This window comes from Melospiza georgiana, chromosome 15 (assembly GCF_028018845.1).
Source record: "Melospiza georgiana isolate bMelGeo1 chromosome 15, bMelGeo1.pri, whole genome shotgun sequence".
NCBI classification, from domain to species: Eukaryota; Metazoa; Chordata; class Aves; order Passeriformes; family Passerellidae; genus Melospiza; species Melospiza georgiana.
In genome coordinates this window covers 10,213,281-10,227,447 of record NC_080444.1, presented here as the reverse complement: position 1 = coordinate 10,227,447, position 14,167 = coordinate 10,213,281, and the positions used below count along the sequence as shown (strand labels likewise).

General features: G+C 43.1%; 1 protein-coding gene across 3 annotated transcripts in view; it reads right to left on the bottom strand.

Annotated features, from left to right (window-relative positions):
* Positions 1 to 14,167, bottom strand: part of FSTL4 (follistatin like 4) — a 208,142-nt gene that overhangs the window by 91,794 nt on the left and 102,181 nt on the right. For all 3 annotated transcript variants that reach the window (XM_058034588.1, XM_058034590.1, XM_058034589.1), the window contains exons 5-6: positions 7,883 to 8,073; positions 4,410 to 4,530 (exon numbers count right to left, since the gene is read on the bottom strand). In XM_058034588.1, coding sequence (XP_057890571.1) covers positions 4,410 to 4,530; positions 7,883 to 8,073 — 312 coding nt within the window. The remainder of the gene's footprint in view (positions 1 to 4,409; positions 4,531 to 7,882; positions 8,074 to 14,167) is intronic.

Sequence of the window (14,167 nt, the reverse complement as noted above, 5' to 3'; positions counted from 1 at the left end):
TTCCACTTGACCCTGCAAGTCCCTTTTTATGTTTCATTCCCCGTTTCTCAATGTAGAACTTTGCTTTTACCCAGTCAGCACCAATCCCCACAATTTTGGGACAATTAAAAGCTCTGCCTTAAAGTAGTTTCTAGTGAATCAGAAACATGCACTCAAAAATAAATAAAAAAATAAAAAAAAATCATAAATAATAAAATAAGTAAATAAATCTCTCCTCTAGTCCACACTTCTAATGAGCCTCTGGAGGATGGCAGAGGAATCAGGAATGGATTGCCCCTTCTCCACACCACACAGCTGTGGGGAGTACAGCTCCTGGAGATTTCAGGATCACTGCAGTAAATCTGGAGCCAGTCCAACACTGCTCCTCTGCATTGGCAGCGATTTACCTGACACCTATGACCAGCCCAGGCTCTCAAATTCATTTTTCCACCCAGTTCATTCAAATTCCATCTGGTCTCCCAGCCCCTGGGGCTGGCACCATCCACCCTCCCTGGCATTTCCCTGACCTCCTGCTGAAAGTGTGCACATCTCATTTTCATACTTCTTTCCTTGTGCTTTTTTGGTTAATATTAAGGGCATTAAAAAAGGAAGATTTGACCTAAAACAGAGTCAGAGAGTAAAGAAAAACATTGTCTTATACTCCTTAATTGGAGTTAAGAGAAGAGAACATCAATCCTGCTGCTGCTGCATTCATTCCTGCATGAAAAATGTCCCTACTTGTGTTTTTTAGACAGCAATATATCTATGGATGACATGCCTCTCATCTTACAGAAACAGCAATCTTCTGTCTACATGTAACTTATATGCAACAGACCATGGCAAGTAACGACTGGACTGAAAAATAACAAATCAGTATTTTTCTTTCAAACTTCATTTGTAGGTTGTTTTGGTCCAGCTGTGATATCAGGAAAGTACTTTAATGGGCCATGATCTAGAATTTAAGGGGATTTTATTGTTGGTTTAATAACTCCTTATTAGCTAAACAGTGTTGACAGGATAAAGGCATTTTGATGGGATGCATCTTTTCCCTCTCCCTCAATTATCTGTATTACAAATTGACCTGTCCATATTGATGATGATGATGATACAGATCTAGAAGATTACACAGATTTTTTTTTTCTTAAGTTGGGCTTTCACATCTGCCAACCTGCCACTTGCCCATTAGAGAAGACAACAGGAATGCCAGAGATGTCATGCCTAATTTTAATGACCTCCAGTCAGACACGGTGCCAGAAGTTATATCCAAAACCCACCCATCTGAGCATTCCTAAAAGTGTGACTCAGCTGGGTGATGTGCTTGCCAACTCACCAGGCTATCTCCGTGCTGATTAATTAGATCATGCACTGCTTTAGCTCTTATGCCATCTAAGCCTTTCATTTATTAGTCATGTATTGAATCTTCGTGACAACTTAAAGAAAAGACAACAGACAAATAATCTTTCTAGTACTCTATTTTTGGCGTGTGAAAAATCTCCAGATCATCATATCAATTTTTTTTTAATTACAGTCCTGAGACTCCTTATGTAATAAAAATGTATTAATGAGGAATTAGAAGACATCTACAAGTGGTTCTTACCAGATCTGCCAGGAGAGCGTTTCATCTGTCTTACGCACTACTTGTGTATGATTAAGGCAATTTGAAAATTGACACTTTAATCCTGTGTTAACAGATTTCTAGTCATCCTCATAGATGCAAGAAAATGCTTAACAGCTTAATTCTTGGGATTAAGGAACAAAAGAACTTTCAGAAAGCCAGAAGAAAGATGGTAGGTTTAGAAGGAAGGCCACTATTTCTGTCCATAATCCAAAACTGTGCATTAAAATGTGTAATAAAACTATTAGCATGGTTAGAAGTTATGATTAAAAACAACACCTATTAGATTTAGTGCTTGTTCTGGCAAAACCACATTTCAGAACATGTAAGACTGGATTTCTCTCATTCACGCACTTTTCATTTATTTACAGATGATCAACATGATGAGGAAGAAACATAACCTTTGGGTTCCTGAGGGTCTCAGAGTGAGAGGATGGATCAAGGGAAAGCAAGAGGCACACATGGAGTGAGAGAAAGAGGCCATTTTGTGGCTCTGTGAGTTACAGCAAGGCCACAAGGCTCTCTAAAATGAAATACAACTTGTAATGCAGCACAAGAATGTCAGATGGGGAAGCTCTTCACATTATCAAGGTCATTTTCAAACCTTTCCAACACTGCGACACTCCACCAGAGCACAGAGCACCAAAACAGATGTGACAGAGTCTGAGAGGATAAATTAGATTGAGAATTTCTGATGTCACTGAATTCTGGTAATTGTGTTACTCAGCTTGCCATGCCCATACCTTGCTGCCAGCCTGTGGCAGCCACAATTCATGGCTTGGGTGAACTTCAAGCAACAAAAAGATCTCTCCAATAGGCAAAAAATAGGGGAAATGTGCAGGATGCACATTTGATGTTCCTTTAACTTAGTGCTGCAAGCCAAATTCTGAGTCATAACAAAGCAGAAATCTGATAAACAAAATTTTCATAAACCAAAGTGTGCCCTTAAGTGTTTAAAGTATTTTTTCCTACATCATTTAATAAAGTAAAGGGAAAAATATACTTCAATCAAGCATTAATTTGCTTCCAGGTTCTCCAAAATTTCAGAAGTTGAAAGCAAATTAACTTTGGTTTTAAATTAAAAGCTGGTGAGCCATTACCTGCTCTTGATAAAAAGTCAGGATTCTAGGAAAACTGAAAATGGAGAAGTCAGTCTAGTTTTCAGCTTCACTTGGTGAGCAATTCTGTTCAGATACCAAATTCCTCTGACAAACAGTCATTGTTACACCTTGTGTTTTGTTAAGATAATTGTGCAGTTCATCAATATTATTGCTATTAATTGGTTAATATTTTGTACTTGTCTTATTTTCATTGCCTACTTAAAATTCCCCGAACCAAAACCCATAGAAATAATTCTTGGAATTTAGGTTTAAGTTGATGTGATTTTGAGAACCCCTTGATCTAAATATGCTCCCAAATAACTGCATGTCAAGCCTTTATACCTGGGTTAATACATTTTATGCCTTTTTAATGTATGAGATTTTATGTTTTACTGTATATCTGCTGTGTTCAGTTAAATGCAGGTGTGGTTCAAACAGGTCCATGGTGAAAACTGGGGCTAATCTTAAAGCACTTTAAATACCTTCCAATATTTAAAGGCTGCCTACAGGAGAGCTGAAGATGGACTTTTGATAAGGGCATGGTATGACAGGGCAAGGGGGAATGGCTTCAAACTGACAGAGGGCAGGGCAAGACTGGATATTTTATGAAGAAATACTTCCCTGTGAGGGTGGGGAGGGCCTGGCACAGGGTGCCCAGAGCAGCTGTGGCTGCCCCGTCCCTGGAGGTGTCCAAGGGCAGGTTGGATGGGGCCTGGAGTGACCTCGTCAAGTGCCAGGTGTCCTTTCCCATGGCAGGGGATGGAACTTGATAATCTTTAAGGTCCCTGTCAACCCAAACCATTCTGTGATTATTATCTAAATTGTTTTTTTTTTTAATGAACAGCTGTAAATCAAGAAAACAGACATCAGCCTCTTTAGAAAAGAATCCTGCTTAAGAGGTAACCAGATTGTTATTGGCCCTTTCCCTGCACTCAGCAGAGTCAATGGTTGAATCCTGCTTCAGTTTTAGCCACAATGTCTTAACCACACCCAAGTTCTCTGTAGCTCACTATCCTGATTAATAAATAACCCTGCCCATTTCCCTTTTTCTTTAGTACCCCAAAGGAACACACAACAATACAACTTTCTATCATGCAAATGAAGGAGACAGTGTGGGCCTTTTCCAGGGAAGGACTTCAAAAATCTTGCTTACCTTAAAGAAAGAATTATTTATAAAGATAAATGGGATAACAGAAATATTTATTATATCCCACTGTTTAAGCAGCTTTGTGATTCCCAGATCCTTGCACAGAATGCTGAGATTTGTATTACGATTGCAAACTAATACACTCATTAACATGGAAACAACATGCAGAAAACATAATTCCCAGGCAAAATATTCAGTAAATACCTTCCCCACAGCAAACTAACTCATATTACCACAGGGCCTTTGGACAGGTTTCCATCTTGTTTCTTTAGGGTTAATCAAACCATGTACTCAGGTCTGCAGACCTTGGCCAGGCCACCATCTCTCCCTTGCCATCAACAAGAAGCACAACAAAACAGAAGGAAACAATAAATTTGACACCCCTGTACCAACCTCCTGCTCCACGCTGTGGAGCACAGACACCTTGGAAACAAGCCTTGCAAAGTGTTCTCATGGCAATAAAGACAAAAAAGGCTTCATCTTGGCTGACCATGTCTAGGAAGACAACAGTGCCCTCACAGATATCGCCATGCTTCAAAAGCCAGGAGAGAGCAAAGCAGGGACTCACGGAAGGCTGTGTAGAGCTCCTGCAGGCTCAGGTGGCCATCGTTGTTGTAATCATCAAACTGGAGAAGGTCTTCAAGCGTACAGCCCAGTAAATCACCCTCCAGGTCCTCCTCCTTCATCAACTGCAGCAAAGAGAACAGGTGACCTTACACGTAATGCAATGCTACACACTGCTGGCCTGGCTCACCAGCAGATTTTCCATGAAATGACCTTTGGGGACATAGATAAGAGTTAGATTATCATATCTATCATTATATATTTGCTTTCTAACAAGATATTTATATTCCTGCAGCACTTCACGGACCATGGATTGAAGAGCCCCTTCTTTTACCAGCAGCACAGAAATGCATTTTTGTTTTGAAAATGGACTGAAAAATAAATATTCAACAGGGAAAAAGGAAAGTCTGCTTCTCCTTTCTCCTCTGTAAGTAAGGACAAAATAGTATGCCCTGATTTTAGGACTATTACAGGCAACAGCGGATGGTGTACTCAACACTGATGTGCTTTTCCAACCCCTGAGAGTTTGCTTCTTTTGTTTTTTCAGCATTTCATTTGGGTTCTCTGAATTTATTGTAGAAGATGAAGAAAACTGCTGAACTGTTACATCTTCCAGACAGGAAAGCTTTTTCCTGTAGGCCAAGGATTCTTTTATTTACTATTCTAGTCTTGACCCATTATGTTGAAGCAATTTAAAGTAATAATGCTAAAAAGATGACCCTTCACCTAGCAAGTAAAAAATATTCAATAAAAGTGAGATCAACCATAACTTCCAAGATCAATCTTCTAAAGATGGAAATTTCCCTTTGTCTACCCTTTGTATAGAAAATTGATTAACTTTTCATAAGACTGACAAGTTTTTACTAGTCCTTTTGATTTAATGTCAGGGAAAAAAACAGTGGAAAACACTTCAGCTGCGACACACTTAGCAGATTTATGAATCTGACTTTAAAATACATTAAAGATTCAAATGGAAATAATATTCCAATTACCACCTTTGTTAACAGCCTTATATATCCATGGCTGCAAAACTACATGGTAATTTCACTGCTGGGTCCAGAGAGAAAATATTGGATAGGGTCTACCAGCAGACAGGAGGCAAACCAGCTCTAAATGGAAGGGGATGGGCCAACTGCTGCCATTGTTTTGCTCAAAGCAATTCTGTTGTGGAGAACACACAGATGGGTGCTGGATCGATGAAGGACCATCCCCATTCTCCTTTGGGGTCAACCCCTCTGCAATGAGCCTCCTAAAGATCCACTTCCAGGTCTTAAAAATCTCTTTTTACTGCAGCAGTGCAAGTCACCTGCCTTGGGTTTTTTGCTTGCAGACAAAGTTATAGTGCTCGAGAGACTATTTTTCTTTTAAATAAAACAAAGCAAAGGCACAGCACCAGCTCATCCAGCAGTCAGAGGGAACAAGATCTCACTGCATCACGTTCAGCTCAGCTTGCTCTGCCCATGGGCAATGAAATTCCCACCTTTTGGGGAAATTAAAGTTGCAGAGAGCTTCAAAATAGAGAGCTAATGCAAATCAATTACAAGTCTACCAAAGAAAGAGGTAAGAATAACCCAGGTAGTTAAAAATGGCTCATTATAAAAAAAAAAAATCTCTTGAAACCTGGGTGGACAAACTGCTCTTGTAAGAGCACATAAAAATCATCTCATTAAAGAGAAAAAATAAAGCATTGGCATGCTACAAATAAACTGTGAATCCTACTGCTGTGAGAGCCCAGAGCTGCCCACAGATGTGTCCCCAGCCTGGCTGGGACTCAGCCATGCTGCCACCAAGGGGCTCAAGACCAGAGACACTCAGCTCAGGGCTAAAAGCACTCGTGGTTTATCTAAATTGGGCGCTAATAGGTATTATTTTGTCTTTTGAGAGGTGATCCCACTGTCAGCTCAGCCATGCTGGTGGCCAGATTGCATGGAGAATGGTTGGGCGAGAGGGCTCCTGGCTGAGGCTGAACTTATTCTGGTCCATCAAAATGTAGTGGGCTCCAGACGTTCAGGCACATTTCCTGATTTTGATAACAGTGAGAAGAATTAAAATAAGAGTAGCCAATGTCTGTGTTTGCACTTGTGAGAGAGACCTGGGCTCCAGGCACATTTCAAACAAAGCCCAGAGGAACTTTGAGGCAGACCTTACAGCACTGCCTGAGCTCCTTTGCAATAACAATTGCTTGCAGGATGCCAAACCTTTATTTCCATGAGAGTTTTAAAATCCTAACAAAATAAGTTTCATGTAAAAAGGGCAAAAAAATTGGACAATAGAACAGACACTTAGATTCCACTATGTAAAATCCGGCTTTGAATTCAGATAAAAGTGTTTTCTTATAGCTACCATGTCTTTATGAAAAAATCATTGCCTTCAGAGGAAATATTGCATATATTCATAGCCCTGAGATCTAAGGGAATTTACACTGACACTTTGCATTGTGTGGAAAGGATCAAGCATCCTGTAAACAGCCTGAGGACTAAAATGCAGCACAAACTGTCCTGGAGAGGAGTGAGCTCAGGGAGGAGCAGGCTCGTGCCTGCAACACGCTCTGTGTTCCCTGGGAAGGCAGAGTGGAAATGAGACACTCAAATGTGAATTTACTCTGAACAAGCTGGTCTGTGGCTGGTGTCCCTGCCCATGGCAGGGGGTGGAACGAGGTCAGCTTTAAGGTCCCTTCCCACCCAAACTATTCCATAATTCTGTGAAGGAATAGCTTTGGAAACTGGAATAGATCCTACATAGGACTGGCTTCCAAAGGGCTCTTAGAAGGCATTTACTTCTAATTCTTCTCATGGATGACATAATGGAAGGGAAAGATATTTTACAGGACTGTTTTCCCAGGTCTGCATGTGCAAAGAGCAAGTTGAGGACACAGAGTACCCAGGATGGCTGCTTGAATCACTTTACCAAGCAGATGAATTCCAACAGCACAGCATGCCTGAAATTAGAAGTAATAGTTTTTTCAAGCTCTTACCTTTTCTATCAATTTCTGCTAATCCACAATGCAGCATCTGCCCAGGGATTTTAGGACAATATACCTGCTGACAAACACCCAACTTTGCTGTCACATTACTCTATGCTAATGCAGAGCCCAGAATGCAGGGAGAAGAGCTGAGAGATTGCTGCCTAACATACATGCACCTAAAAAAATCTAAATTGATTCTCCCCAAGCCAGCTAACTGGAAATACTTCAGAAGATGTCAGTCAGCACAGCAAGGATTATTATCCATTTTGAGGAGTATGGATGGGGCTGAAAAGCTGCCATGTTTTTTGTTTGGAGATGAGCTTCAAATGTTTGAGACAATGCTGGGAGATGCAGAGAGAGACTCACTGACTGTGTTAGACTTTCCTGTACTTGCTGCTGACTGGACAGGTACAAATGACCATTCCCACCCGAGTGCTGCTGCGTTACATTCAATTCACACTTCAAATGAAAATCCACTTCATAATTCCATTCTCACTGAACAATAAACCTACCTGAGCCAGTTCAGAGCTGCTGAGGTGCCCATCACTGTTGAGATCCAGGTGCTTAAAGAGCTCTCCAATGAGGAATCGCTGCTGGGCTGGCCTGTCCTTGGCCAGGCTGCCAGGGGGGCTCTGCCTCCGGGCCTGCAGGTCCAGCAGGATGCTCTTCAGCCGGCTGTAGTCTGCCATTGTGCACCTGTCCCCTGAGAGATAACACAGCATTACTGCACCACCCGCATTTATCTTTATCTCTTCAGAGGGCTGAGGTCCTAAAAGGAAAAATTAGGCACATATGTCTGCATATTCAGCTCCGCACTTGAGGAGCTCCTGCGGTTGTTGCCTTTTGTAATAGCCTGGCAGATTTTCTAAATCCTGCTGTCAGGGATACTCTCCAGCATGTTACCATCCAGATTTTATAGGGCTTCAGTTATAGACTGTCACACTCAGTTTTGTAAATCCAACAAATATTAAATTGGCTCTATGCTTTTCTATATGAATAAATTTATCCCATAAAGTAAAAAATAAATCTAGCGAAGCTGATGTTTAGGAAGTTCCACTAATGTAGCTGGTACCTCAGACTGTCACCCTGTGTCAAACATGGGGCTGATCTCAGGGAGCCCCCAGAGGCAGCCTGGGGTGGCAGAAGGCCAGAGGAAGGACAGTGAGGAGTGCAGGGCTGTGGGGAGCCCCTGCAGCTGTGGAGTCACTGGTGCCTGCTCTCACCACCCTGCTGCAGGCTGAAATAAACACTGTGCTGTCCCTGAAGAGGGAAAAAGGTTATTACCAGGGAAAAGCCCTCAAGCCACTCTCCCTGAAGTGACTCTGGCTTGGCTGAAGAAATCAGATTGAGCCCTCCTGACCCTGAAAGCTCACGCTGTGCCTGCAGCATCCAGCTCTTCCCCTCCTCGAGGAAATGCATCCACATGCCAAAGTGGTACAAGATATTATGACTCTTTTCTGCTCATCTGTTGGCTGGCAGAGCTCAGCAGAACGAGAAATGGCAGCTGTCCTTCTGTGCAAATCTGTTTTCTTTAGCGCAGAGCACAGTGGCTGGTGCCTTGCAGGAGCCTTGGGGCAGAGCCTGGAGCAGCCTCAGGCTCCAGCTGTCCCACACTCCGTGGGTACCAACCACACCCCACCAACAGCATCAGCACCTCCAGCTGTTCACCTCAGATGTCCTTATGTCTATAATGTAACTTCCCTCCAATGTAAAAGCCTTACTCTCTGCAATACTGGGTTTAAATCAAACCTTTCCTTTATGTCCCATCACTGATCCTCTTGGATTAAATCTAAGATTTAATCTTAAATCTAAGAGAAGATGGTCCCACCTCAGTTTAAGGGACAATACCCTTGTAGATCAGCTCCCCAAAGACTCTAAACATTACTCCTCTGAAAAATAGCAGAAGACTCTGGCACAGTGACAACTAATGTTCCTGTCCCTTTCTTGCTGAGCTGCAACATTTTGGACCTCTTGGTCCCACTCCAACTGAAACCCAATTAAAATTCCAGGTGGGAGGCACTTCTCTGATAGCAAACCCATCTACGTCAAGGGTTTTTTTCACCCTTCATATTTTGTGCCCACAACTTCAAAAGCATTATGACCTGAGAAGGTGAGAGAGGACACAGAGGCTGAACATGTGCTCACCAGCCAGGTCAGTGCCCTCCTGCTACACGAGCAAGAACTGCAAGACAAAGCTTATTCCCTGCCCTGAACTCAGTCCCATCTAGTTTGGAGAGCTTCCTGCTGGTCAGGGATACGAAGCAGCTGATAAATTTTTCCTTCCCTCTAAACAACCTCTAAAAAGCACTGGGTCCCACTTGGGATCAGACTTGTTTTACAGAAAAAACAAGGCTATTCAGCTACTATGAGTTTATTATTCTTGACTTCTTTATTCCAAACCATGTCATTTGATGGTTTGAGAAGGCAGTATATATTTTTTTTATTCAATCACTAGCTTATTTAAGAGAAAACCTGATTACTGTACCCATTTAGTCAAGCTATTCTGTTGTATATACTATTTTAGCTACTGCAATAATATTTTTTCTCTTAGCTGGAATTTTATTTTCAATCAAAATTTAATCCCAGAAATGTATCTAGGGCTAATGAAGACAAGAAAAGCGATTTAATTTTCTTCCACTTCTGTTTCTGCTTTGTGATTTCCATTAGTGAGCACCAGCAGTGCTACAGGCAAGGTAATGGTGACACCTGGGTGGGCTGACCCACTTACCCTGTGCTCCCCACAAGGACAGGCCAAAGCAGTTCTTACTTTACACCCTCCAGGTTTGTTTTCAGCAGCTGGGACTTTTTTTTGGCAGATATTTGCTGTTACTTGGGCTTTCCCAGCCTTCCTCCCTCAGCACTAACCCAAGTGTCACATCTACAGGGGGTTTTCACACTTGCAGGGATCAGGACTCCACCACAATCCTGGGCTGGATGGAGTCAACCCAAAAGAAGTTTTTTCCTAATCCTCAACCCAAGCCTCTCCTGGTACAACTTGAAGTCATTTCATCCATTTCATCTCATCCTGTCATCTACTACTTGGGAGTAGAGATCGATCCTCTCTTGGCTACAACTTTCTTCCAAGTAGTTACAGAGAGGGAGAAAGTCCCCCTGCCTCTTTTCTCAGGCTGAACCCCCAGTTCCCTCAAGCATGTGAGCCAGGGGACAGTGATCTCCTTCACTGAATTACAACCCTCCTGCATCCTTCCATGCTCAGAAAACAAAGCCACCACAAAACTGCTTTTCTTGAAAAACTGCACACTGATCTGGGCTGCCAGCCAGCCCAAGGTGAATGTGCCCATTTACCTTGGGGGTCACAGCCATGCTGCAGCTTCCAGGCAAGTGTGATGGGCACTAAGGGTGAAATAAAGGAAAGCACAGAAGGACAGAGCTGGTGACAGCTCTGGCAGCAATTCCCAAATCCTGCTATAAACTCATAATACATTTTCCCCCATCACACTGTTGCTATGTTCAGGGTCATGGATCCAGCAGACCCCCATCCTGCACAGCAGGGTAAGGCCAGTCCATGCTGAACACATCAAAGAAAAACCAGCAGTAAGACAATTATGTCTCTTATTTTAAAAATAAGTCCAGTTTCACATGTTGCTAACATATGCTGCAGGCAGAAAGTCAGAAGGTGCTTCTAGCCCCTGTCAAATCAATACCTTCACTTCCTTCTGGAGAAAATCACACTCCCCAGCTCCGCTGGAAGTGGATCCCAAGCCTCTCTCCAGAGTGGGGATGTGACAGACTGCCTGGGTCTCACACCTTTGCACGTTTTCACTGACATCTCAGACATCTGAGGGCTGCAGTGACACAGCAGCAGTTGGGCAGAGCCCAGCAGTGCTGAGCTGTTCAGCAGCACACAAGTAAAAGCAATAAAGTTCTGTCCCAGGGTGTGAGATGGATAATTTGCTCCTTTGACTGAACTAACAGATCGATAGAGAAATGCACTACAACTCTAATATATATATGCATATAAATATATCATTTATATACTTATTCTTACTGTAGTGGAAGATCAGAGGGAAAACTTCTCCAGGTCATTTGAAGTACTCTGACCTGAAATTATAACTTTATACTAAGTCTGGCCAAAGCTCAGAAATTATCTGTGCTTGGGATGTCTGAGCTGATGTGCTGCTGCACAACCCAGACGTGATGCTATTTATTCCGAACAAAATAAGGTTCAGTAACCAGACATGGATGTCCTAGAAAAGACACTGCCTGCTCAGCCAAGTTATGGAGGAGACACTTTCAGGCTACTCAAAACATCTGGAAAGTCAATACCAAAGACAGCAAGATTCTCCTGCAGCAAAGATCCTTCCCCTTTACTAAGCATTATTATTGCATCTTTTAACCAAAGTTCCTCAGAGACTGCTGGCACTGAGCTGGTTTATACATCTTGGAGAGCAAAGCTCTCAATTTCCCCTCCTTCCCTCTCACTCTCTCCTGCTGTCCTGACATCTGTAATCTTCTTACACTGCGCCAAGCATCTACCAACTTTATCTACTAAATACTGTCTCTTTAAGCTTCTGCCACCTCTGGTTCTGTTCTTCCAGGTATTACAAATCTGACTGTCAAGCAAAAAGAATGTCAGAAAAGCTGTCTGTGTGCCCTCTCACTTATCCCCACTCTCCTCTCTCTCTGCTGACTGCCCCCAGCAGTTTCCTTTGCAACACAAACTCATCATTAGCAGTTTATCTCATCTCGGGCTGCTCTCCTTGGTAGGTCTGGCTAATGGATGTCTCTCAGCTTGGTTTCCTTGTTAGAGCTTCCCAGGGACTTGGATTCTGCTCACAATTGCAGGCTGTGTTGGGAGGTTTAGTTTGGATGTGTAGGAAAAGGTTCTTCCCCAGAGGGTGTCTGCACACAGGAACAGCTCCCCAGGGAAAGGACAGAGCACCAAGGCTGACAGAGCCCAGGGAGCATTGGGACAGTGGTGACACTGCTGGGGTTATCCTGTGCAGGGCCAGGAGCTGCACCTGATGATCCCTGTGGGCTCCTCCTAACTCAGGATTTTGTGATTCTGTGATTTTAGCTGACCACCGCTGCTCTTCAGAGAGGGGTTTTGAAGCATTCCTTCCCTGCCCTGTTTCTGAACATCAGAAATGCCACCACATGTGTTCCAGGTGCTGTGTGGTACTGACAGCTGACCCCCTGTGTGCACTCAGGCACCATCCCCACCACTCAGCTGGGGAACCAACACACAGAGAGACACCCACACAAATTCTGGATGAGCTAAAATTGCTATTCTGCCATGCCCTAAACTGATTCTTCAATTCTAGTCCATTATTTCCCTCTTCATGCTGGGGAAGATCTCCAATGAAACAAGCCCTTCTTATCAGTTTAGAGCATTTTCAAACCCAGTGAAGCCTGGAACTGTTTGCATTAAAAAAAAACCCAAAAAACCCAAAAACAATAAGACAGAAGAAGAGTAAAAGAAAAATCCAGCATTTTAAGGTGTGATTGCTAAAATGTGGCAAATAACTGTCAAATTTACATGCTCTGCTCCAAGCAATGCTGCTTCTTGCTCTGTTTTGCAGCAGCCACGTAATTCATCCTGTTTAGCACTTCTGCATGCTTTGGCAGATAAAATATTGATCAGCCTGCCAAGGAACACAGAATGCCATTATGTTTTTATGTCAGAACTCAGTAATGATCTACATTTATCAAGAGCATCCTCCCTGTGAAAGGTCAGTGGTGAATGTAGCTAAATTGTGATGACAGATCATTAATCCAGCTCCCTCAATAATTGTCCTCTTTAAAAATTTTACTCCTGGTTTCTGTGAATTGCTGCAGGTTTTTATACTTGGATCCCACAGCAATCTTCAACCCAGTTCTGAGTAAAAGCAGATAACAGAGGAACAGCAAGGCTGGAGATGAAAGTGTCCTTCAAAGGAATGCAGGGTACAAAATAAAAATAAACTGAGGAAGTGAAAAGCTTCCTTTGATGGGGAAACTAATCTCCCACTGAAATATTACTGTGCAAGGTGCCTTACAATACAATGATTACTCAAAATGTCAGCACTTCTTTAAATATCAAAAATGATCTGATAACACCTACAGAGCACCAATCTCTGAGACCTCGGTGTGCAGATCACCTGACAGCAGATGTGAGCCTGAACACACACAGGAGTCTTTAGGGGATTTGAGTCCCACTGGCTCCTGAGCTATTTCTCAGCAAATCTACACGGGCTGCAAGAATAGCAGGGGGCACCTGCAGCTCTTCCTAAAATCCTTGAGAGAAGCTGTGCAGCCATTAGCATCCAGGCTAAGAGTGTGTGATTACCAAGAAACACACAACAAGGCATGTAAACAAGTTCAAACTTTTTGTGACCCTTCAAAAACTCTCCAGAAGTTTCCCCTGAGTGGCATCTCCACACAGCTGGAGCACAAGTACCCCGTCCATATGCTCTCAGCCCTTGAAAATCTGAAACTGTGCCGCCACTCCCAGCACAGGGTCAGACTCAGTGTGGTGTTACCCCTGCAGGTGAGATAGGACACAACAACCCGGAGCTGCCAGCCCTGTTTGGCTCCTGGATCTCAGCATCACCTGCCTGAAATCCACCCACCAGGGCAGGACAGTGCTCCTGCTCAGTGTCCCAGTGGGGGAGGATGGTAACAGCCCAGTACAAATAACCCACCACTGAAGGGGGAACTCCAGTGGCACTAATTCTCTAGGCAGCCCTTCAGCACCACCATATGTGGCAAAAAAGAGCAGTTTGGAGCAGGCTGGAGTGTCATTTCTGAGGCAGGAGGCATTGGAGGTGTCAATTTATTTGACAGATCCTCTCAGA